This window comes from Hyperoodon ampullatus (genome assembly GCF_949752795.1).
Source record: "Hyperoodon ampullatus genome assembly, chromosome: 4".
NCBI lineage: Eukaryota > Metazoa > Chordata > Mammalia > Artiodactyla > Ziphiidae > Hyperoodon > Hyperoodon ampullatus.
This window is the reverse complement of record NC_136917.1, coordinates 34,912,519-34,933,163: the sequence shown is the minus strand read 5'-3', so window position 1 is coordinate 34,933,163 and position 20,645 is coordinate 34,912,519. Positions and strand designations below refer to the sequence as shown.

Below are 20,645 nucleotides of genomic sequence, written 5' to 3'. Positions count from 1 at the left end.
CTGCCCATCGCCGCCCGCAGTGAGGGGGTGTTGGGGAGGGTGTGTCTTACGTATTGATGTACAAATAAATGCAGGTGAGTTTCATGAGGGGTTATGGCCTGACTCCATCTGGATGTGACCCTCTGGGTCTGTGGGACTGTTGGGAGGGGTCGATGTTGTATGAGTGTGTCTTTGCTACATTGGCATATCAAAGGGACTCCCTAGGACCCGGCTCTGACCCCAGGACTGTGTGCTGCTGTGCTGAGGGCAGGTGCTCCTGCATCTGGTGTGTGGCCGTGGTGCGTTTTTGTGCAGGGGAGATCAGGAATAAATGTCTGCCTCTTATAAACCTCCCTCTGTGTGATGGCTCACGTGTGAAGGCATTCTGGGGTCGGGCTGGGGTTTGCACTTGGCTGGTTGTGTGCCCTTGTGTGTGTCTTTATTACATAGTATGATCATGAAGGAATTCAGGGTGTCTGGGTCCCTGCCCCTGTGTTCCTGGGTGGCTGTTTGGAGCACTATGTGGGTGCCTGAGAGCTGAGAGCCTGGTGGGTTAGGGTCCATCTGCTTTATATCTGCATATGGGGGTGGGGGGAGCTAAGTGTTGTCTCTTTGGTGACTCTGGAAGTCTTTGTGACAGTGCGTACTGCTTTCTGGGTCACCGTGGTCGTGGGAGGCTGTGTTGAGGAAAGCTAAATTTGTGTCTGGGTCTATGGTGTGTGTTTCTAGGTGCATCTTTGTGTGTGATTACAGGTGAGTGTGGAGCGACCCAGACTCACTGAGCAGTGTGTGTAAATGTCTGGGTCTGGTAAAGACAGGGTTCCTGCCCCCTCCTCCAGGTCTCGGTCCAAGATTTCTAGGATCTGCCAGTGACTGACTGGGTGACGGGACAGGAAGGAGCTAAGGAGGACAAGGTGAATTCCCCACCCCCTGCCCCAGGTAACAAACTGATGAGACTTCAAAGTTCTGAGGCTGCAACTGAGGGGGGAGGGCCAGGGAGGGGCCACGCACGCCCAGTCCCCAGCCCCCTCCCTCATAGAATCTGGCTTCAGCCCCACCCAACCCTGAAGCCCATCCTTTCCCTGTCCCTGAGTGTCCCTGAACCAGCCACCAGGTGAGAAGGACCCAGGCCTGGGGGAATAGGGAAACTTGAGGACGAGTCGGTCTGCAGGCAAGAATCCGAGTCCTCAGGGTAGGGTGTGGAGGGCTCAGAAGGCTAGAGGGGAATGGACAGAGGAAAGGTCCAGGCGGATCCAGAAGAGGGAGGGGGCAGAGCCAGTTCGATTACGTGGGAGGGGGGTAGGCTGGGGCAGCTGTGCAGGAGAAGGAGCCAGCCTGAGACTGAGGGGCTATGGGGGAGGACCTGGGGCCTGGAAGCTTGGTGATCCGGCTTTGGAGGGCTTCAAAAAGAAGTGCCGGGGAGAGAATGGGCCGAGACTGGGTTAGGGGAGTAGGGGGAGGGAAAGCAGAAGTGGGACTTGAGGGAGGGAAGTCAGTTGGAGCCCCGGGAACATAGAAACTGAGGCGCTAGGGACTCGGGGAGCAGGGGGGAGGCTGTAGATGGCGTCCAGGTAAGGGGTATGGGATCAGAGAGGGCAGCTCGGGTTAACTCGGTGGACCAAGGGCCTTGGGGGTGGGGGATGAACGGAGAGGGCCTGGGGAGGTCGGCGCAGGACGCTGGGACCTGGAGTCCAAGGAAGGGAGTGGCCTCCCAGAGGGGCCTTGGGGAGGAGGACCGGGGGCTAGGGCAGGACTGAGCAGGTGGGAGGGGACGGGAAGCTGAGCCAGAGCCGGTACCGAGGAGGTGGCCGGGTGTGGAAAGTGACGCGGAGCTGAGTCGTCCCCACACCTTTCCACCCTCGCCCGCAGCCTTCCAGCCCGGCCCGGCCCCCCATTCCTCGGCCCCCAATCCCGGATCCGGTCCAGCCCCCTCTCCTTGGGCTCGACCGGCCCGGGCGCCGCGATGACCGTCACGTACACAGCTTGCGTGGCGAACGCGCGCTTCGGCGGCTTCTCGAAGCTGCTGCTGCTGTGGCGCGGGAGCATCTACAAACTTCTGTGGCGCGAGCTGCTGTGTTTCCTTGGGCTCTACATGGCGCTGAGTGCCGCCTATCGGTGAGGCGGCCCCGGGAGAGGGGGGAGGGCCGGACGGCGTGGGGGCGTCTGGGGAGGGGCTCCGGACCGGCCCCGGAGGAGGTGCGGGAAGAGAGACCTGCAACTGGGGACCGGGGCTCGCCCGTGATCCCGCGCCCCCTCCCTCGCAGCTTCGTGCTGACCGAAGAGCAGAAGCGCTACTTTGAGAAGCTCGTTCTTTACTGCGACCAGTACGCCAGTCTCATCCCGGTCTCTTTTGTGCTCGGTGTGTTCGCGCTCCTGAGTTCCCCATTCCCTTCATCCTGAGAAACCCATTGCCATTCATGCCTTTTGGAGACTCCCATTCCTGCCTTTCTGAGACGCCCCCCCCCCATCAAAGCCACACCCCCCCCCCACAAATCCCCATTTCTGTGTCCTTTAGGCCAAGTATGGGCCCAATTCCTGAGACCTTGTATGTCGCCTGGTCAGAGGGTCCCCTGAGGTGCCCCCAATGAGAACTCCATGTCATGCATAGGCTTATCCCTGGTCAACTCAGGGACTGCCATCTGTGTCTGCATGGGATTACTAGTGCCTCCCCTCACATGTACTGAGCCCCAGGGACCCCCATCCAAGGACCCCACATGACTCCATCCTTTCAAGTCCAGCCTGAGGGGCATCTATCTGACAAGTCCCAGCCCTCTGTCCTCAGTGACTTCACTTGACCTCAGCCTTCCTCCCACCATTCTGGGCCCACAAGGATGGGGTGACCAGCCTGCCCCAGATTCCCTGACTTAGACACCATGCCCAACCCCTTCACACATCCCTGGCTCCGGGGCTCCCTGTGGCTTTGGTGACAACCTGCCTGTGGGCCCTTTGTCTCCACCTCTATACCGAGATCCCAATCTCCCATCCCAGGTGACATCCAAGTAGCCAGGGTGATCCAGCCTGCACAAACCTCTCTGACCTCAGGGCTGAATCTCCAGGTTCCCAGCTCAGGTGGCCCCACATGGTCTGGGTATCCAGCCTACCGCATGTTCCTGATGAAGACCCTATGTCACTCCTCTTCCCATGACCTGGGACCCCAAACCCCTGGCCCTAGTGTCCCAACTGAGTCTCCCATTCCCGGCTCTCCTGCAGGCTTCTACGTAACGCTGGTGGTGCACCGCTGGTGGAACCAGTACCTATGCATGCCCCTGCCCGACGCGCTCATGTGCGTGGTGGTCGGCACAGTGCACGGGCGCGACGAGCGCGGCCGCCTCTACCGACGCACGCTTATGCGCTATGCAGGGCTCTCTGCTGTGCTTATCCTGCGCTCTGTCAGCACCGCTGTCTTCAAGCGCTTCCCCACCATAGACCACGTGGTGGAAGCAGGTGAGGCTCCGGCCAAAAGGAACGCGAGGTGGGGGGGCGGCGCAAAGACTGAGGGTGGGGCAAATAACCCCCGACCTCGCCCCTCCAGGGTTTATGACCCGCGAGGAGCGTAAGAAGTTCGAGAACCTGAACTCATCCTACAACAAGTACTGGGTGCCTTGCGTCTGGTTCTCCAACCTGGCGGCGCAGGCTCTGCGCGAGGGCCGCATTCGCAACAACGGCGCCCTTAAGCTGCTGCTGGAGGTGGGCTCTCCAGGTGGTCACTCATATAAAATGCCAGGGAAATTGTACCCCACGCACCCTGAGGTTGTGTGCCTGCCACGCACCTCCTACAAGGTGGATCCCAACCACCCTTATCTAGCAGCCCCCAGGTGTACACTTATCTCTAGGGGCGGCTCCTATGTGCATAGTGCCCCTAGGCGTACACTCACCACTAAATACTCTCCCTGAAGTCCCTAGAAGCACACGCCCACCTCCCACCAGGTGACCACTCACCTCCATCCCAGGTACACCCCCCACTTAATCCCCATGTGTGAGCTCACTATTCAGGCCCCCTCATGACCTGTATCTGCCTCCAGGAGCTGACTGTGTTTCGGGGCAAGTGTGGGATGCTCTTTCACTACGACTGGATTAGCGTACCCCTTGTCTACACCCAGGTAACCCCGCCGTGCCTCTTTATATTCCGCGTCAGAGGCCCTGGAGCGTTGGTCTCAAGGAGGAACTGAGGGCCAGCTAAGACCCCATCACAGTGACTCGCGATCCTAGCTCTGGTCTCTCCATGACCCTCCAAGGCCCAGAGAACCCTGAATTGGCACCCCATCCTGCCCCTCCCCCAGGTGGTGACCATCGCTGTGTACAGCTACTTCCTGGCCTGCCTCATCGGTCGCCAGTTCCTGGACCCGGCGCAGGGCTATAAAGACCACGACCTGGACCTATGCGTGCCCATCTTCACCCTGCTGCAGTTCTTCTTCTACGCGGGCTGGCTCAAGGTGGGTGGGGCCCCGAGGCCAGGACTCCAGGGGTGGAGCGGGCAGGAGTTTTCAGTTCTCCGCCTACCTCTCCTCTTCCCCACTCAGGTAGCTGAGCAGCTCATCAACCCCTTCGGAGAGGACGACGATGACTTTGAGACCAACTTTCTGATCGATCGCAACTTCCAAGTGAGACTCTCTCGGTTAAGACCATCCCTGGGCTCCCAAAGCGGCCCTGGCCCCACCCCTGCTAAGACTCGCTCAGACATTGCCCCTGATCCATCCTTCTCTGTTTGGTCACCACACTCCTACCCATCCAGAGGGGTCCACCCTGCGGTGCCGGCGCTTTTCCATGCCCACTCTTCCCCGCGTATCCTCGCCCGCAGGTGTCAATGCTGGCCGTGGACGAGATGTACGACGACCTGGCCATGCTGGAGAAGGACCTGTACTGGGACAGAGCTGAGGCTCGCGCTCCCTATACCGCGGCCACCGCCTTCCTGTTGCAGCAGCCCTCCTTCCAGGGCTCCACCTTCGACATCACGTGAGCCAGTGGGGATGGGCGGGGTCTCTTGGGGGCGGGGCTCATGACTGCGGGGTGTACCTGATTGAAGGGGCTGTGGGTGACCAGGTCGGGGCTAAAGGCTACACCCTGGAGATTCGGGGCTAAGAGCTAAAGTCATGAGGACTAGGACGGGGCAGGGGTCAGGGATTCGGGTCAAGGTCTGAGACCCGGCCACTAACTGGGGCTAAGGGCTACAGTCAATGAGGACTGGACAGGCCAGAAGCGATACCAAAGGACAGGCGGCAGGGCCCCAACTTGGCCTTTTTTTTTTTTTTTTTTTTGCGGTACGCGGGCCTCTCACTGTTGTGGCCTCTCCCGTTGTGGAGCACAGGGTCCGGACGCACAGGCCCAGCGGCCATGGCTCACGGGCCCAGCCGCTCCGCGGCACGTGGGATCCTCCCGGACCCGGGCACGAACTCGCGTCCCCTGCATCGGCAGGCGGACTCTCAACCATTGCGCCACCAGGGAAGCCCCAACTTAGCCTTTTGAGGCCTAAGTTTGAGCATAGCCAGAGCCAGAGGATAAGGCCAGGCTCTCGGGTGAGGGGCCAAGGTCTTTTGGGATAAGTGGGACAATGGGGTGGAAAAGCAGCGTTCCTCGGTCCCAACTCTGTTGATGAAGAAGGGAGAGGCCGCAGCGCTGACCCATTGTCTCTTCCGCAGGCTGGCCAAGGAGGACATGCAGTTCCAGCGGCAGGACGGCGTGGATGCGCCTCTGAGCGATGCACACGGCGACTTCCTGCAGCGCCTCCTGCCGGTGGGCGCGGGCATGGCCGCTGGAGGCCTGCTGGGCCGGCGCCTGTCTTTACTGCGCCGCAAGAACAGCTGCGTGTCGGAGGAATCCACAGCCGCCAGCTGCGCATGCGCGGGCGGCCCTGATGGCGCGGCACTGGAGTGCAGTTGCAGCAACGCGCTGCTAGACTTAGGCCTGCCGGAGCCGGAGTCTGACCGCCACGCCGGCCGCGAGCCGCCAGCCCCCGGGCCACCCGCCGAGCCCTTCACCGTTGTGCCAATGCCCGGGCCCCGGGGGCCGGCTCCACCCTGGCTGCCCAGCCCCATTGGCGAGGAGGAGGAGAGTCTAACCTGAGACCCTTGGACCCTGGATCCCCAAGGACAGGGAAAATGCCCCAACACCGCCCGCAAGCAGTGGTTTGGGCTTTATAAGCTGCCTGTGGACCCTTGCCTGCCCGCTTCTTACCTGCCTGCGTCCCGCCTTTACGTTTGGCACAGAGGCTTGGAACGCCTCCTGTGGGCCAGGCACTGCACTGAGGGCAGGGTATTCTTCCAGCATCTTTGAACTGCCGGTCCCTACCACCAGCTCTACTTCCTACTCGCCACTGCGTGAGAGTTTTTATCAGTGTGCCTTGCCTTTCTTCTTTCCTCAAATTGGACATATGAGTGCCCACCTCAATGAGCTGTGAGGATGAAATGAAATGTGTCTTTAAAGTGTTTGGTACATAAAAGGTGCTCAATAAACTTTTAGTGTTTTTTTGTTTGTTTGTTTTTACTCAACTCCTGCCAGGCATTATGCTAAGTAAGCTTTAAGGAATCCTCCAGATTATTTGATGGTGCCCTGCCCACTTCTTCCCAAATTCTCTCTGAAATGGCCCCATTAGTGCCCAGGGCTTTACTCATTCATCAATGTAGGACCCACGGTCCAAGGACCATAGCTTTCTCCTGCCAGCGTTTTTTTCTTTTTTTTTTTTTTTTTGGCCGTGCAGCTTTCAGGATCCTAGCTCCCCAACCAGGGATTGAACCCAAGGCAGTGAAAGCGCGGAGTCCTAACCATGAGACCTCCAGGGAATTCCCCTGCCAGCCTTGATTTATGTTTCTGCAAGTGACCCCTCTGCCTCAAGCCCCTGAACTCTCAGATACCCCTTCAGTGCTCTAGGTCTTACATCAATCGTATGTAGATGACTCCCGAATTTAGAAGTCCAGCCAGGATCCCTCCCCTGACTCTAGACCAAGAGAGCCAACTTCCTGCTTGACATCTGCATGTGGGGATCTCACAGGCACCTCGAACATAACATGCCCCCAAACCAGCTCCCTATCGGCTCCCCACTTGTCCCAACCTCTGTCAGCTTTGTCCTTCCAGATGATGAGGACAAAACCTGGGAGTCACCTTCAACTCCTCTCTTTCTTTCATCCCCTCTCCTTATCAACCCAGTAGCAAATCCCATCAGCTTAGTCTTCAAACTGTATCCAGAAGCCGACCATTTCCCATTCCTCCAGGGTCCACACCCTGGCCAGAGCCCTCACCATCACCCAACCACCCACCTGGACTAGTGACCTGGTCTCTCAGCTCTGGCCCTAACACCCCCGCAGCCTGTTCCTCCCACAGGAGCCAAAGGGAGCCTGTGAAAACTTGAATCAGGTCATGTTGCTCCTTTGCTTAGAACACTCTGTGGCTCCCACTTCACTTAGAATGAAAGCTAAAGTACTCCACACACCCCACAAGGCCCTGGACAGTCTCCCTGGTCTTGACTCCCTCCACTCTTCCCCTCACTCACTCCACTCCAGCCACACTGGCCTCCTCACTGTTCCTCTAACCCACCGAGCAAGGTCTCGTCCCAGAGCCTTTACACGTGCTATTCCCTCTGCCTGGATCACTCTTCCCCAGATACCTACATGGTCCCTCCCTTACCTCGTGCAGGTCTCTGCTTAAATTATGTCACTTCCTTGGTGAGGCCTCCTTTCCTGGCCTTTTATTAAAAATCACCACCTGGGCTTCCCTGGTGGCGCAGTGGTTGAGAGTCCGCCTGCCGATGCAGGGGACACGGGTTCGTGCCCTGGTCCAGGAAGATCCCACATGCCGCGGAGTGGCTGGGCCCGTGAGCCATGGCCGCTGAGCCTGCGCATCCGGAGCCTGTGCTCCACAACGGGAGAGGCCACAACAGTGAGAGGCCCGTGTACCACACACACACAAAAAATCACCACCTCCCAAATCCACGTCCTGCATCCCCATGACTTTTGTCTGCTTTATTTTTCTCTGTAGCACTTCTCACATCAAATATTTTATCTGTTTTGTTTGTTATCTGTCTCCATTGAACTGACAGCTTCCTGAGGTAGGGATTTTTGTCTGAAGCTTCTTCAAAACCCACCACACACACATACAGTTACACAGATACAGACATGATTCCAACTTCCTACTGGGTGCTATCGGTCACTCACACTTTAGTAAGAACACAAGCTAGGATTTTCTTAAAAGCAGTGACCTAAGCCCCCGGCCTACCTTCTCTCCCTCCCCTCAGTGCCCAGAGTCCAGCCAAGTCAGATTGAAAGTCTTTATTATCTTTCTTCTCAAATATAAAATCACTCTCTCCCCTGGAAGCTCACTAAAATCAAGAATAAGAATCACATTGCTAAAAAGAATAGGCCCATTCCTGCCTCCCGCCTCATCCTGCACTCTCATCCCACCTGGGACAGAAAAGGGCAGAGATTATGACTTCAAGGCTCTCAAGCAACTGGCTGAGGCATAATGCTGGGCCCCACGTGAGTCAGGGGAATCCAGGGTGGATTAAGCCGATTGGCTGGGCAGGTGGCAGGATCCTGAGATCCATCAGTGCTTGTCAGTGGGGCGCATGTTCAGGGGTGCTAGGCGTCCCAGGGGTCCGCGGCGAGCGTTGGTGGCCAGCCGCTGCTGTGCCAGGAATGACTGGGCATGGGCAGGTGCCCGCTCTTCCCCGGCTCGCTGCTGCAGAGCCATGCCCTGGAGGGAGGGGCATAGTTGGAGTCAGGGGAGCCCACAGGACCCCCATCCCCACCCAATACTTCAGCCATGGCAACGGTGCACTCACCATATTATACCAGGCACTGATGAGCAGCTTTTCTTCCTGCTCTCTCTGACTTCGACTCTTCTCAAAGTCCATCTGCTAAGGAGGCAATAGTCAAGGACCTGGACATGCTGGGGACAGTGAGAAGGGATAAGGACACCCACCTCCAGGTGCCGGATGCGGACATCCCGCTCCCGGAGCTGTGTCCTCAGGGTGTGGAGTTCCGGAGGAGCCCCCCCAGGTGGCCGCTGCTTGGGTTCCAGGGTCTGTATGACCTAGGGGTTGGGGAAGACACAGCCAGGGTGACCTTGGCCTCACAGGCCGTGGTGTAAATGTCTGTGACATGATTAGGTATGACAGGTGTGGGGGCAGGAGGCATGAACCAATGGGAGGCAGCAGCCTCGGCAGGAGGCGTGTAGGGCACCCAGCGTCCGTCCTCACTGTGCGCGCCTTGTCCACGTAGCGGCGGTACCGCTCCTCCATGGCCCGCAAGTCCGCGTCCTTCTTCTGCAGGTTGTGTTGCAGCTCCTCGATACGCCGGGCTGCTGGGGGAACAAGGTGGGCCCTCAGCTCTGTGCCAAGCTCGGGGCTCCCTGCACCCAGCCGGCCACCCAGTCCCACTCACTGCTGCTATCGGCAGGGGGCTCTAGCTCCTCGATGTACTCGCGCTTCCGCTGCAGCTCCAGATCTGCCTCATGCAGCTTCTGCCTGCGGGCAGGGGACCGGCAGCAGCAGGCTGAGCTCTGGGCCCATTTCTCTTCTCCTAGTGGTGGCCACAGGCTTCCCAGCCAGCCAGAAGTGTCCCTGCAGACCTCTCTGCCTGACCCCAAGCCTGGGGGCTATGTGCGCTGGCCCCACCATCTCCTCGGCCATCAGAGTCCCAACCCTCTACACCCCTCATCAGGTGGCCCCTGGACCAGCCCTCCCATCTGTCCACTTCTCCCCATTCTACAGCCCACACGCTGGTCCAGGCACCATCATCCCTTGCCAGCCCCCTCTATTCTCAACCCCTCAGTTCCATTCTCTACCCAGCAGCCAGGCATCTTTCTGGAATGCAAATCTCTTATAAAACAAAAGGAAATGCGGGACTTCCCTGGTGGCACAGTGGTTAAGAATCCGCCTGCCAATGCAGGGGACCCAGGTTTGAGCCCTGGTCCAGGAAGATCCCACATGCTGCAGAGAGCAACTAAGCCCGTGCGCCACAACTACTGAGCCTGTGCTCTAGAGCCCACGAGCCACAACTACTGAGCCTGTGCTCCACAATAAGAGAAGCCACCGCAATGAAAAGCCCACGCACTGCAACAAAGAGTAGCCCCCACTTGCTGCAACTAGAGGAAGCCCGCGTGCTGCAACAAAGACCCAACGCAGCCAAAAATAAATTAAGAATTTTTTTAATTTTTAAAAAAGGAAAGGAAATGCAAGCTAATACTTTACAGTTCTGCCACCTGTGGCAAAACCCCAAAGATTCCTGTAGGTGAGACTATTATCATGTGTTGGACATGGAACATGGTGTAACATCTAATAGTGAACCTCTGGCTATGTCTACTAAAATTACAAAGGCATGTACCCTGGGAGCCACCCATTCCATTTTTGTATATATTTGCACACAAGCAAAATGATGCATATATAAGGTTTACTTTGTTACATTGCTTGAAATTGCAAATACCTAGAAAGAATGAGTTAAACACATTATGATATTACAAAAAAATGCTATAGGCCAGGCCTTCTGGACCAGAATTCTACAGGAGAAGTAAGCCCTAATGCTTCCAGGTATCCATCCTCTGTAAGGAAATAACTTTCTGTGTTCCGGGTCGACCTTAGCTTCATTGCATCCTTGGCAGAACTGAGAAAATAGTCACGAAAATAATTTTCTGTAAGGCCTACTTCCCTCATGGAACCCCAGTTGACAAAGGCTGCTATATTTGAAAAAAAATAAGAAGGACTCCCTTTATTTATTCCTATGGAGAAATTTATCCAGTTAACTTGTTAAGTAGGGAAAGCAAAGTGCACATATTACACTACTTTTTATGTAAATAAGGAATGATAGTAAAAATCTATATTCATATTCATTTGGATCTGCTTTAAAAATTCTGGAAGGATTTCCATAATAAACTAATAGAAATGGGGGTGGACTGGGGCGGAAACTGAGTCGATGAGGGAGGACTCAGAGGTATATCCTTTATTTCTGTATAGCTCAGTATACATTTTGGTTTTTAAACTATAAACGTGATAGCTATTTAAAATAGTTTCTTTCTTTTTTTTTTTTTTTTTTTTAAATAGTTCCTTTTTTGGGAATTCCCTGTCAGTCCAGGGGTTAGGACTCGGAGCTTTCACTGCTGTGGGCCCAGGTTCAATCCCCGGTTGGGGAACTAAGATTCCACAAGCCACACAGTGTGGCCAAAAATGAAAAACACAAAAAAACAACTTTCCTTTTTAACAATGCAAAAGTAAAAGGTGACTATTACTTTGTCACACAACCTTGTTGCAATTTCCTCTGTGGTTCCCCATTGTTCCCCCAAAACATTCCATACGCCTTCCCTTAGTCTATAAGGCCCCACTTGAGCTGACCCTTCAGACTCCCTTTCCTCATCAACAGCTCCCCATCGACACCGGATCCACCCCCCACACCTTTGCCCCAGCCTTTCCCCCCACCAAGAGTACCCCCACTCTGGGACTCACAGATGCTCCTCCAGCTTCCTCTTCAGCAGGGTTGACTGGAGGAGAGAAGAGGCATTGGGTGAGTGAGGGCTCCAGAGGTCCCAACCTCTTTCCAGACTGAGGGTAGGGGGTGCCACCCTGGGCTCAAGGTACTTACAATGGACTTCACGGGGCATCGGGCAGCAGGGGGGAGAGAGAGAAGGGTTATTGGGGGCCACAAAGGAGGGCCAGGCAGGGAGGAGGTGGGCACTCACGTCTTCAGTCTTGCCCCCCTGCTCCTGCAGGGCCTTCTGCAGGTCCTCCACCTGGGCCCGCAGCTCCGACAGCTGCTGCTGGTTCAACCTGCAGGGGTGGGGGGCCCACTTAGTGCCTGCGCCCGCCCTCAGCCCCCCTCCAAGCGTGTGAGAGGCCCCCCTCCGCCAGGTGGGTCCTCACCGGTGCTGCATCTCCAGGCCGTGGCGCGCGCGGTTGGCGTCCTCCAGGTGGCGCTGCAGCTCCTCCTGCCGTTCCCGGTCGGCCGCCTCCTGCTGGCACAGGCGCTTGTTCTCCAGCTGAAGCTGCAGGAGCGTCTCCCTGCGGACCGGGAAGGAGTGAGCAGTGCGGGACATGGGTCACCACTCAGGCCTACCAAGGCTCCAGCAGGGAAACTGGGCAGACGGGGCCAGGAGAGGGATAGAGCCCTGGGGGAAGAGCCCAGCCAGACCCTGGGGTAGGGTTAGAGTACAGGGGAAAGCGCCTAGGCATGGGTGGGAGGAGCGCCGGTGGGGGTGGGGGGCAAAGTGGGCGGAGCCATGAGCTGGGTCTGGGGGTGGCGCCAGGGAAGGGTGGGGCTACAGGAGAGGGTTAGAACACTGAGAGGCGGCTGCCGGAAAGTAAGACACTGAAAAGAGAAAAGCTGGGGTGGGAGTTCTTACGGGCAGCGCACAGGGCAGTGAACCTAGCAGGGAATATACTGAGGACAGGGCTGTATCCTGGGGGCAGAACCCGATGTGGGCAGGGCTGGGGCAACGGATTTTTGCCTGGGGAGTGGAGACAGATGGGTTGGATCTAATTTGTGCACTGAGGACGGATCCTGAAGAGGTGAGCCACCAACAGGGCTAGAGCCCTGGCCGGGTAACAGCAGAATTAGGAGTGAGTGGGCCTAGAAGACCGGCTAGGACTTGGGAACCAAGTTGAGTAGGCCTGGCTAGCGGTAAATACCTGTACTGGGGACGGGGCTGAGGGTGGGCACTGGCAGGCCCCAGTGGGGCCAGAGCTCTGAGTGACCCCAGGATACCTGAGCTCCGCAGGTAGGATCTCGGCTGCTAAGTTTTCCACAGCCGGTGAGGTGGGATCCAGTGAGGGGTCTGGAGAATGCGTGAAAAGTCTTCAGATGGCTGCACAGTTCCTGTCCCCATCCCTAGGATCCTCTTTCCGAGAAGCATCTCTGGGGGCTCAACTTCGGCCAAAAGGCTGACTTGACCCAAACCCCACCCCTGGCATGACAGGGAGCCACGATCCTTGGCCTGGGTTTGCCTTTGCCCCACCCAGAGCCCCGATAGACAGTCCCTGCTTTCTGTCGGCCCATGTCACCTCTTTCCACTCTAGCCTCCCTCCAGCGTGGTCTAGCTCTGCCCCCAACCTAGACAAGCCCTGGGACACTGCCTTTTCTGCCTGCCCTAACAGCACACCAGGCCAGGTAAGGCTCCAGGCCAGCCATCTCCCAGGCCCTGGGATGGGCCTCCAACTCACCAGCTTGGGTCAGCCCACGAGGCTGCATCTGGGCGCAGCGCAGCTCCTCATTGGCCTCCCGCAGGGAGTCCCGCTCTGCCAGCAGCCGCTGGAGGGACGGGATGCAACAGGCCACTTGAGGCTGGATCGGTCTCCTAGGGTAGGGGTCCCCAACCCCTGGGCCGTGGACCGGTACCGGTCCGCGGCCTGTTAGGAACCGGGCCGCACAGCAGGAGGTGAGCGATGGGCAAGAAAGTGAAGTTTCGCCTGCCACTCCCTATAGCTCCCCATTGCTCGCATTACCGCCCCCCACCCCCAGTCCGTGGAAAAAATGTCTTCCACGAAACCGGTCCCTGGTGCCAAAAAGGCTGGGGACCACTGGGCTTCCCTGGTGGCGCAGTGGTTAAGAATCCAGGGTACACAGGTTCGAGCCCTGGTCCGGGAAGATCCCACATGCTGCGGAGCAACTACGCGAGTGCGCCACAGCTATTGAGCCCACGTGCCACAACTACTGAAGCCCGTGCGCCTAGAGCCCGTGCTCCGCGACAAGAAAAGCCACCTCAGTGAGAAGCCCACACACCGCAATGAAGAGTAGCCCCCGCTCACCGCAACTAGAGAAAGCCCGCGCGCAGCAACGAAGACCCGATGCAGCCAAAAATAAATAAATAAAATAATAAAATTCCCTTAAAAATTTTTTTATAAAGGTTGGGGACTGCTGTCCTAGGGAATGGGCTCTGCCACGATGGGCAGGGTGGGGCTTGGGCGGAGGGACCTCAGCCTCACCTCCTTCTCCTTTGACACCAACTCATACTTTTCCTCCAGATTGCGGCACTCGAATAGCCATTTCTCGGCCTTCATGGCCTCCTCCTGCCGCTGGCCCTGCAGTTCCTGAACCTAAACAGAGGAGAGGGGAGAGGACAGCAGGGTGGGAAGGAGGGGCAGGGACTGAGTACAAGGTGAAAGGGCGGGGCCAGAGGGACCAGCTGAGGGAACTTGGAGGAGGAGGCTTAAGAGAAGGGGTGGGGCTTACAAGCCTAGGGAGGAGCTGGCTGGACTAAAGGGCGTGGCCTCTATATAAAAATGGGAGCAGACTCTGGGTGGAAAGACTTAGCACCACGCTGAGCTAAAGTCAGCGGCCGGCCAAGAGGAGCCCCCACCCCAGTCCAGGTCCAGGCCCCCGCCCGTACCTGCCGCCGCTGCGCCTCTAGCTGGGCGCGCAGGGAGCCGGCCCGGCGCAGCTCTTCCTCCAGCTGCCGCGTGCGCTCGGCGTGGCCGGCGTTGCGCTCCTCCAGCTGCCGCACCTGCCGCCGCAGCTCCCGCAGCTCGCCCAGGCGGCGCCGGCAGCTGCTCAGCGTGGCCTCCAGCTGCCCTGCGCGCTCTGAGGACTGCCTGGGGGCGGGGGCAAGTGGGAAGAGGAGGCGGGGGTCTGAGGTCAAGGGTTCAGCCTGGATGCGAGGCCCTCAGCGCAGGGGAAGGTGTCAGGTCAGCCTTGGGGCATTTGGGTTCAAGGTGATGGGTCATGAGGGTCAGGAGTCAGCGGGGCCTGGTGGTGTTGGGGGAATCATTAGGGAGCATAAACGGAGCCCTAAACATCAGTGGTTAGCCCAGGGTCAAAATCAGAATCTGGGGGACACAAAAATGACTGTGGGGTTACAGGGGGAATGATGGGGCCCAGAGGGTCTGAGGAGCCCCCATAGACACTTTGGGGTCATGATGTAGCTGTGGGCCTAACAAGGGTATTGTGGGTGCAGGGGCCGTGGTGGGGTCATGGGGGATCTTTGAGGCAGAGCACTGTGGGGCTCTTGACGGTATGGTAGGGGCTCATTGGGCCCTTTAACATTACAGGGATGCCATGGGGGTCACAGGAGAGCCCTCTGAGGCAATAGAAGGCACAGTGAGGTTGAGGGGTGGGTGCTATGGGGGCCTACCAAGCACTCTGTGCTTGCAGGGATGCTGTGGAGTCATAAGAAGGTACAGTCATGTGATGGGGGGACAGAGGGGTCACCAGGGGCAAAGTTATTGCCTTGTGGGGTCCTGGAGGGCACCACGGGATGCTGGGGCATGATGGAACCCAGAATGGTGCAGTGGGGTCTGGGGAGCATTATGACCCCTAGGCTTGCTGGGGTCACAGGGATCCTATAAGGCAGCGGTCCCCAAACTTTCTGGCACCAGGGCCCTGTTTCATGGAAGACAATATTTCCACGGACCGGCGGGGGGTAGGGGGATAGTTCAGGCAATAATGCGAGTGATGGAGAGTGGTGGGGAGCGATGGGGAGCAGCAGATGAAGCTTCACTCTCTCGCCCTCTGCTCACCTCCTGCTGTGTGGCCCAGTTCCTAGCAGGCCGCAGACCGGAACCAGTCCGCGGCCCAGGGGTTTGCGACCCCTGCTATAAGGTTTGTGGGATACAATGTGGGATAACAGGGGGACACTGTGGGGTCCTGGGGGGCCCCATGGATCCAGGGAATTTGGTGTTGTTCAGAGGACATGGTGGATTCCAGGATAGTGCAGTGGGGTTCAGGATGGTATTGTGGAGTCAACAGGGCATTGTGGGTGCCCACTAGGAATTTGGGGGTGACAGAAGTACTATGGCATCAGAGGGGCACTCTGGCAATGGGGGTGTGTGGTGGGGACCTGCCACTCACCGAAGTTCATCCATCTCATCCTTCAGGGCCTGTGCCTCCTGGGCCAGGCTGGTCAGCTCCTGGTTCCGCTGCTGCAGCTCAGCGACCTCCCGTTCCAGCTCGGCACAGCGCACGCGCTCGTCCTCCCTGCCGCTCTCCAGCCTGGGGGATGGGGGAAGCATCACATGAAGGGACTGTGCCTGCCCCAGTCCCCTGGCCTGCTGGCCGTGTCTCCAACTGACCATACCTGAAGTTCTCTTCCTGCAGCTGCTCCAGCTGGGACTGCAGCAGCAGCAGCTTCTTGGAGGTGAGGCCGGTGGTGCCCTCACCCTCGGACCGGCCCACCCGCTCCCTCAGCACCTCATTTTCCTGAACCAGGCTCTGCTTCTCCTCTGACAGGAGTACCAGCTGTGGGCAGGGCATACAGACGAGCTGGAGCTGGGAGAGGGGCTATGCGGGCGACCCTGCCCTGGGAGCACCTGTGGACCCCCACCTCGACCCCACCTGCCGCTCCAGGTCCAGACAGCGCTGCCGCAGCTCGTCACCCTCATCAGCCTCCTCACTCAGGAAGTAGTACCTGCGGGACTGATGAGAGGAGTGGAGGGGGGAGGGTGGGAAGAGACAAGAAACTCAGGGATCCAGGGGAGGAAAATGGGGAAACAGAGGACGGGATCTTCAGGGACAGAGAGGAGGGAGCCAAGAAACCCTCAAGATCTAAGAAGAGAGGGCTGGGACCTGAGGGGACTGGAGAAAAGGCAATTCAGGAACCCTGGGGACCTGGCAAGGGAAGAGGATAGGACCCTGGAGAATGGGAGTGGTTTACAGGCTTAAGGTCAAGCCCTTGCTCCTTAGGCAGCCCTGAAAATCAGTAATGGGGTTGGACCTTTAACAAGGTCCCCACCCCTTACCTGGCTATCAAAGTTCCCATATGTTTCCGGTGACAGGGAGTCAGAGGTGTCTTTGGTCATGAGCTGGAGGGGGGGGGTGCAGTGGGAGGACATTGAGATGAACTGGGCCCTCTGAGGGCAGCCTCCAAGGCTTCTACAATCCAGCCTAAGAACTACTCCATCCTCCTGTCCCCAAAGCCAGTCCTCCCCAATAACCCCAGCCCAGAGGCTGCCCCATGTGTCCAGCACGCAGGGAGTCCTGGTCCTTCCCCCCTCCCCGGCCACCTGGCCACACTGCGCGCCTTGTGGGATCCTAGTTCTCCAAACAGGGGTTGAACCCGGGCCACAGCAGTGAAAGCGCTGAGTCCTAACCACTGGACCACCAGGGAATTCCAAGGCCTGGCCCTTTTAGTGTGCTAGGTTGTGAATTAGAGCTGGGGGGGGGACGCTGGCAGACACATGGGACAGGGAAATCTGGCCAGCTGAGTTCCAGACAGAGCCCAGACCTTACCAGGGCAGAGCCTGTGCCCAGCTGCCTTGGAGATGTCCCCTCCCCTGAAGCTCCTCGCTACAGTGGGCATACCCACCTACCTCCTGGATGGCTTCCATCACCACATGCTGAACTGATTCCTCTAGCGTCATGATTCTCTGGATGTGCTCTGGGGGTCAAGGTGGGGGAGACTGAGATGGAGGGTGGAAGGGCAAGAAGGGTTTCCTCAGGTCTTCCCCTAGGGACCCCCTAACCTCCCATACCCTGCTTCTTCTCGCAACTGATAGCACAGCCCAGCACCAGCTGAAGCAGCTTGCCAAGCTCTTCTGGGTCTGAGAACTCGCCAATGAGGCTCACATCTGGAAGGTGCTGCTCCAAAATGGGATGCCCCAGGACCTGAGGATGGGAGGAGGAAGGGGTATCAGGGGCTCACGGATCCCCCCTCCTCCCAACCCAACCCCCTAAATCCCTTTACAGTTACTCACATCCTGGGAGTACTCCACCAGGCTCTGTAAGATTGTCTTCAGATTGTTGACCTGGGGAGGGGCAAGGAGTTGTGTCCAGGGTCCTAAATCCCCCCAGAAGGGGCCAAGCAGCCCCCACCCTGAATCTGTCTAGCCCATTCTTTTTTTCCTCTGTCTCGCCTCCCAGTCCCTGGTCATCTCATCCTGTTTAGCTCCATTCTCTGTCTGTATGTCCCCTCTCCTAGGAGTGACCTGTCTGGCTGCCTGCCCTTCTTACCCACCTGCCCATCTTGTTCACGTGTCCCCAGAATCCAGTCACTTCTCACCACCTGCCCCACTACACTTTGACCCTAGCCATCATCATCTCTCACCTGAATTATTGCACCAGCTTCCACTCTTGCTGCCCACCCCTCCATTTCTCTACAAGCATCCAGAGGGAGTTTTTTAAAGCCCAAGCCAGGTTTGTGTCTTTCCTCTACTAAAATCCTTCCGTGACTTTACACAGCACTTAAAATAGAATCTATCTTCCCTGCTCCAGCCTGCCAGGCCCTTGATGATCTCATCTACCATTCCTGCCCCCTGGCTTTCTGTTCTGGCCCCCCTGCCATTCCTCGATCACACCAAGCTTATTTCCAACTCAGGGCCTTTGCATTTGCTGCTCCCTGTGTCTGGAATGCTATTCCTCCAAATCTTACATGGAGATCAGCCCATCTGGAGTAACCACCCAACCCACTCTCAGTTGCTCTCTCTCATGGCCCAGCTTTTATTGTCTTCATAGAACTAATTGCCATTGGAAGTCAATGTTAATGTTTGTGTATGCAGGTTTTTGTCTGTGTTATTCCTTGCTGCACACCCAGGCCTGCTTAATAGAAGAATGAAGGAATAAATACATAGTTGGCTGGTCACCATACATCTGTCCCTCTTCCTGTCCAGATCTGTTTATCCATCACCCAGGACATGTCTAACTGACCCTTCCCTGATCAACTCTTCACCAGTCTGTCCCCCATTCATGAGTCCACCTGTCACCTTCAACCTCCGGTTGGGACCTGGGTCGTCTGAGATGCCCTGGAGCCATGCCTCGTTGAACCAGGAAGGGTCTCTGGGGGTGAGAAGGTGGGATGAGCTGCTGGGGGACCCTTTTGGGACCCTCCCCCTCAGCCCCACTCACATCTGGTTCAGCACATAGGCTACTGCGAGGCCACTGCTCAGTTCCTGGGGGCTGGTACAGGGGGGCGGGACATGGAACGTCTGCAACTGGTGGGGGAGAGGAAAGTGCAACAGGCATTATCAGGTCCTGGGACCACGGAACAAAACCCCTTTTACAGACTTTTCCGGTCGGTAGGACCCTCACATGCTGGGTGGGGGCTGGCCTGTTGCTCCAGCAAGCCAGCTCCGTGGGGGGGTGGCTTCTGCTCACCTGGACGGACCGGAGGGGGCGTGGCCTCATTATACCTCTGCCCAACAAACCCCGCGCGACCAGGCGAGGGCAGACCACGAGTCACTTGGTTCCCACAGGCACCACGTGACCAGGCCAACTCACCTGTGCCCTCGCCCCACATGACCCAGCCACGAAGGGGCGTGGCCTCACCTGCTCTTTACACGCAAACCTGCCACTTGACGGGTCAGGTGCTCAGGCCAGAGTGCAACGGCCTGGCAGGCCGACGACCCCTTCCTCCTCCCTGCCCCAGGACGGAAGGGTGCACAGAGCCAAGGTCGGGGCTACCGGGCGAGAAGAGAGGGCGTACACCTGTCCCTGGCCCCGCCCCCGACCTACCCAGGTGAGCAGAGACCCGCATAGCTCGGCCTTGTCCACGCTCATGGCTCCCGATTGGATTCGACCCCGGCCGCGGAGCCCTGCCACCGCAGCGGCGTCCAGATCCGCCACCAGCGAGCGCCCGCAGCCCCGACCTCCCGCTCGGCCTAGAGCGCCTCCCCGCCCCCTAAACGCAGGCCCCGCCCTAGACACGTGATCTCCTCCCGGCACCAGCTCAGGGCTTCAGACCCGCCATCTTAGATCCGGGAAGCATTTGGGCGCCGGCCTGCCGCTAGGGGTCAGTCTGGGCCAGCTTTGCTCATCCCAAGGGTGGCTTCGCCTCCCCCCCTCCCCGAGCTCTTTTTGGGGTAGCGGAGACTTCACCGTCATTCCTCTTCATCAGAGGCGGAGCTGCCCCACCCTGTTGTACAGGCGCATTCGCATCCCTTCCCTTCGGCTGAAAGAAATTCTGCTGTCTAGCCACATTATGATCAGAGCCTTTGCGCAGGAGAGGGGCAGGTCATAATATATTCTATGGACTTGGAGGGGGAACACTAAAGGGTTCTTCCCAGTGTAGGTGACTAGATAGTCTTGCCCAGGGGTAGACAAGGGGATTCGGGTCCTAAGTCGACGGCAGGATGGGTCAGACACATGTCCTGCGTAATGGACAGACTTATTTGCCTAGACTGGATCCGTCCTCCACTGAGCTTTCCCTGCCCTTTCCCCTCCCTGAGCCCCGCGCCGGGGCCCTCCTCCCTCAGAACCGAGGACGGGGCCGCCCTGGTCGCCACAGCCCACCCGGGGCGCCTAGATAGCAGGAACGCGGCCTACGGGGAAAAGGATGGGCCCACTCTGAGACCCCGTCTGGGCAGTGAAGGGGGCTTAAAGGAAAGTGCTAGCAATACTAGTTAACAATAAAATCGCAGTCACCATTTATGGGGTGCCTACAAAATGCAGTCTCTGCGCTAAGCGATTTAAATATATAGATGGTTGAAATCTCCACGACTCTAGGTGGCAAGTGCTCTTTAAATTCCCGGTTCGCAGGCGAGGAAACAGAGGTTCTGGGTGGATCCGGCTTTAAGGGAGGGGGTAAAGCACCGGACCTCTGACGCCTGAGTTCCCCGGCTGTCCCTCCCCTGCGGAGCGGGCGAGGTAATGAGCAGTAATTAGAGGTTATTAGCTGTACCCAGAGAGAGGGGCGGACTCTGCTTTGGGGGTGGGTCTAGGTCTGAGGGGCGGGGAGCTGCTCCCTCCAACCCAGAGTCTGGCTTCGGCGACCCTGCCCCCGAGCGGGTTGAGCAGGATGACTACAGCTCCCCCCTCCCCCCCGCACTC

At 57.9% G+C, this 20,645-nt stretch overlaps 2 protein-coding genes across 8 annotated transcripts; one reads left to right on the top strand and one right to left on the bottom strand.

Annotated features, from left to right (window-relative positions):
* Positions 1-1,942: 1,942 nt before the first annotated feature.
* BEST2 (bestrophin 2) lies at positions 1,943-6,354 on the top strand (the record flags this gene model as incomplete). The annotated part of the gene is made up of 9 exons (XM_079702406.1): positions 1,943-2,094; positions 2,244-2,338; positions 3,190-3,423; positions 3,512-3,666; positions 4,002-4,079; positions 4,260-4,412; positions 4,500-4,580; positions 4,778-4,932; positions 5,616-6,354. The coding sequence occupies 9 exons, from the start codon at positions 1,943-1,945 to the stop codon at positions 6,037-6,039; spliced, it is 1,527 nt and encodes a 508-aa protein (XP_079558532.1). The 3' UTR covers positions 6,040-6,354.
* Positions 6,355-8,008: 1,654 nt separating this feature from the next.
* Positions 8,009-19,376, bottom strand: HOOK2 (hook microtubule tethering protein 2; the record flags this gene model as incomplete). Of its 7 annotated transcripts, none has more annotated exons than XM_079703574.1 (22): positions 8,009-8,661; positions 8,750-8,821; positions 8,890-9,000; positions 9,167-9,270; positions 9,351-9,433; positions 11,405-11,439; positions 11,638-11,725; positions 11,819-11,956; positions 12,660-12,729; positions 13,115-13,202; positions 13,877-13,987; positions 14,281-14,482; positions 15,738-15,878; positions 15,964-16,124; positions 16,221-16,301; positions 16,625-16,687; positions 17,195-17,262; positions 17,357-17,489; positions 17,579-17,629; positions 18,584-18,656; positions 18,726-18,811; positions 19,332-19,376. In XM_079703574.1, the coding sequence occupies 22 exons, from the start codon at positions 19,374-19,376 to the stop codon at positions 8,512-8,514; spliced, it is 2,154 nt and encodes a 717-aa protein (XP_079559700.1). In that variant the 3' UTR covers positions 8,009-8,511. The 7 variants fall into 7 exon arrangements, with proteins under 7 accessions (XP_079559700.1, XP_079559702.1, XP_079559701.1 ...); XM_079703576.1 differs by having other exon boundaries at positions 8,890-8,991; XM_079703575.1 differs by having other exon boundaries at positions 9,167-9,267.
* Positions 19,377-20,645: the final 1,269 nt, after the last annotated feature.